Source organism: Sinocyclocheilus grahami, unplaced genomic scaffold (assembly GCF_001515645.1).
Source record: "Sinocyclocheilus grahami isolate Dianchi unplaced genomic scaffold, SAMN03320097.WGS_v1.1 scaffold42.1, whole genome shotgun sequence".
NCBI classification, from domain to species: Eukaryota; Metazoa; Chordata; class Actinopteri; order Cypriniformes; family Cyprinidae; genus Sinocyclocheilus; species Sinocyclocheilus grahami.
The window spans coordinates 2,188,927-2,192,692 of record NW_015505221.1 but is presented as its reverse complement, the minus strand read 5'-3'; the positions used below and the strand labels follow the sequence as shown (position 1 = coordinate 2,192,692).

Sequence of the window (3,766 nt, the reverse complement as noted above, 5' to 3'; positions counted from 1 at the left end):
GCAGAATATATATATATATATATATATATATATATATATATATATATATATATATATAATTACAAATAATATAATTATTTTTTTTGCATTATCTTCTTGACAATGAAGTAATTGCAACAAAGGAATGATCATAAAAAAGTGCATTTTCTTAAAGCTAAAATTATAATATATATTGCATCATATAATTTTTTTTTTTTTTTTTAGAATTTGAACCTTTTTTGGCATTATTTCTGTGACAATTAAGCAAATGCAACCAAACAATGATCATAAAAATGACTTTCATTTTCTTCAAGCAAATAGATTTTGGGGTGAAATATGCCATTCTTGATCAGATGCATGAGATTTACCAACCTGTCTTGATTCACATTCAAAAAGTAACTAGATCTGAATCCTGTTTTTCTGTATTTCAGCTAACGGAACAGCAGGTAGTCAGCTCTCGACCCCACGGTCAGGCAAATCTCCCAGTCCATCTCCCACCAGTCCAGCCAGTCTGAGAAGACGAAGGGTGAGATTTAAAATACCATTTACATGATGTAACTCAAGTGGAACTGACTTATTTACATTTGCAATTGCAATATCTTTCACTGCATCAAGCAAAATCATCAAGCAATTTCACCTTTCTGATTGACCCTAATTGTATTCCAGGTGCTTTAATTTGCCAATATAGTGCTGAATCACACTGAATTGCAGTTGAACACATCCATACTAAATAATTCCATGTTCACCCAAAATGTTTCCTAGCAACAACAGACAAGCTTCTTGACCTGGCTGTGTGCCTGCTCCATTTCCACTCTCGGTGATAGACCTAAATCATATGGTTTGACAACATTACCCTGTTTGTCTGCTCTGCTAACTTACGGTGTTAAAATAGATGTATTTGCTTGTGTTCTGTATAGCTCAAACAAGTAAAATTCCTAACATTCTATTAAAAGTTAATTTAGCTGTATATTCTTTAAAAGCTAGTTGGATTTTCACAACAGTGTCAACACGGTGGGCTCATCCTGAATTACTTTTTTTATTTTTTTATTACTGGCATAATGGCTGCTAAAAATGCAGCTTTGCCATACAGGAATAAATTACATTTTTGAATCTATTCAGATAGAAAATAGTTATTTTAAATTGTAATAATATGTCACAATATTATTGTTTTGATCTATTTGATCAAATAATTACAGCGACTTCTTTCACAATTATTACAAATTCTTACTGACCCCAAACGTTCGAACAGTAGTGTCTATATACAAGAATCTATACATATGCCAAAAGGTTCTTTGGAATACCTTTAAATATTATTGCCTGCTGAAAATGAAAATTCTCTGAAATGGAGATGTAGTACCTGAAGACAAACATGCAACATTGTTACAACTAAACAGACATTTGAATATAATATTCAGTGCAGCTAATATTGTCTGTCTGAAAATTGATTCATTCTTCACTGATGGTGTGTTTAAATAAAAATGTGATGGTGTCAGTGGATTAAACATCGCTGAATTTCACCTCGCCTGCCCCGTTCCAGTCTTGAATATTCTTAGCACACCCAAGCTGTTTCCATAGAAACTGACCTTTTATTTCCCTCTGCAATACCTATCCTCAGTTTAAAGGGATAGTCCATCCAAAAATGAAAATTCTGTAATTTACTAACCCTCAAACCTGTATGAGTTTCTTTTTTCTGTAAAACACAAAAGACATTTTGAAGGATGTTAGAAATGAAAAACTTTCGATTTTCTTTCGACTTCCATTGTATGGACAGACAATTCAATTGGAACCGAAACTGTTTAGTTATCAACATTATTCAGAATATCTCATTTCATGGTCATCAGAAGAAAGAAATGTATACAGGTTTGGAGTGACAAGAGAGTGAGAAAATTATTGGATGTACTGTCCCTTTAAGATCCCTTTGGGTCTATTTAATACAGAATATCAATATTTATGTTTTATATAGTAACTAACAGATAATAAAAAACAAAATGATTTCAGTCTCTTTACTAACCAAAAAAAAAAAGTTGTAAAGTGGCCCTTCAATCTCCCTGACAGGGCTCTCAGCACAGTGGCTCCTCCCTCTCTCTGGCCTCCACCAAGGTGTGCAGCTCCATGGATGAGGGCGATGGGCCGGGCAGTGAAGGTGAGGAACCCTGGGAAAATCTGACGAAGGTTTATCATTATTGTTTTATCATCTTCATCTGAATGTTACATCCCAAATCTTTTTCCTTCTAGCTGAGCTGATGGAGGATTGTCCTCAGGTTCCTGCTTCCATAGCCGAAAGGTACAAGGTGGGGCGAATGATTGGCGATGGGAACTTTGCTGTGGTCCGAGAGTGTGTGGAGAGATCCACAGGCCGAGAGTACGCTCTGAAGATCATTAACAAGAGCAAATGCAGAGGGAAGGTGAGACGACTTCAATATACAGTATTTCTAAAAAATACTATTCAGTGAAGACAATGCACAATTTTTGATATCACACAAAATAATGATGCAGGATCATCCGCGTTACATTGCACGGCTTGTCTGTGGCTCACAGGAACACATGATCCAGAATGAGGTGTCCATTCTTCGGAGAGTGAAGCATCCTAATATTGTTCTGCTGATTGAAGAAATGGACACATACAGTGAACTTTACCTGGTCATGGAGTTGGTCAAGGTGAAACATCTGACATTTCTGTATATAAATATGTTGCAATATGAATTAAGTTGTTGGAGCTCAATAGTTTTTTTTTTTTTTTTTACATATATAAGTTATTTTATTCAGCAAGAATGCATTAAATTGATCAAAAGTGATAGTAAAGACAAATTGTGTTTGTGTAATGTTGCAAAAGATTTCTATTTCATGTAAATTTCAAAATTTCTAAGTTCAAATTTCTGTTTATCAAACAATCCTTTACAGAATAAATTACATTTTAAAATATTAAAATAGACCTGTATTGTTTTCAATTATAGTAATCTTTCATAATATGACATCTTTTCAGTAAATTTTTTAGATTGCATTAAACTCGACTGCTCAGATATTGCCCCTGAATGAGCGATGAAATTGTGTGTGCATGAACAGGGTGGTGACCTCTTTGATGCCATCACCTCCTCCAACAAATACACAGAGCGGGACGCCAGCAGAATGCTGTATAACCTGGCCAGCGCTATCAAATATCTGCACAGCCTTAACATTGTTCACCGTGACATCAAACCTGAGAATCTTCTGGTGGGTGTTTGAGTATTACGGAGGGAATATTGTCACTAAAAATCACAGTGGTACTTTCACAATTGCAACTTTGAATGACACATGTAAGAGAGGCAAATGCAGTATGTTTTTCTGGAGTGCAGAAAGCTTAAATAATCCTTCTTACACAAGCTTTAGAACAGCGATAACAACTCAATACTGGGCCAGGTTTACCCATCTTACAACTTCAGACACAACACTGTGTTCAAAGTAGTGTTTCTGTAATGACAGCATAAAGAACTAAACAGAACTGACAAAGGCTATTGCGCCTGGCTCACATATTAATATCCTGTGAGTTGTGTAAATTTGCAGCAGATAAGAATAATGCATGCTGTAAATTGACTGCAAAGATTAAGATTTTTTTTTTTTTTAGCAGTTTACCAGTGAGATAAAGCTGAAAACCAGACACAAACAGTCTGGAATCTTATTTGAGCTTCCCTTTCAAAAACTACTAAAACTAAATATTTAATTTGATTAATTTTAATTATATTTCGTTTTAATTGTTGTAATATATATATATATATATATATATATATATATATATATATATATATATATA

At 34.1% G+C, this 3,766-nt stretch overlaps 1 protein-coding gene across 1 annotated transcript in view; it reads left to right on the top strand.

Moving 5' to 3' along the window:
• LOC107582281 (serine/threonine-protein kinase DCLK1-like) overlaps positions 1-3,766 on the top strand; it is a 32,227-nt gene that overhangs the window by 24,314 nt on the left and 4,147 nt on the right. The window contains exons 8-12 of the mRNA XM_016268048.1: positions 411-505; positions 2,035-2,122; positions 2,215-2,384; positions 2,518-2,637; positions 3,043-3,189. Coding sequence (XP_016123534.1) covers positions 411-505; positions 2,035-2,122; positions 2,215-2,384; positions 2,518-2,637; positions 3,043-3,189 — 620 coding nt within the window. The remainder of the gene's footprint in view (positions 1-410; positions 506-2,034; positions 2,123-2,214; positions 2,385-2,517; positions 2,638-3,042; positions 3,190-3,766) is intronic.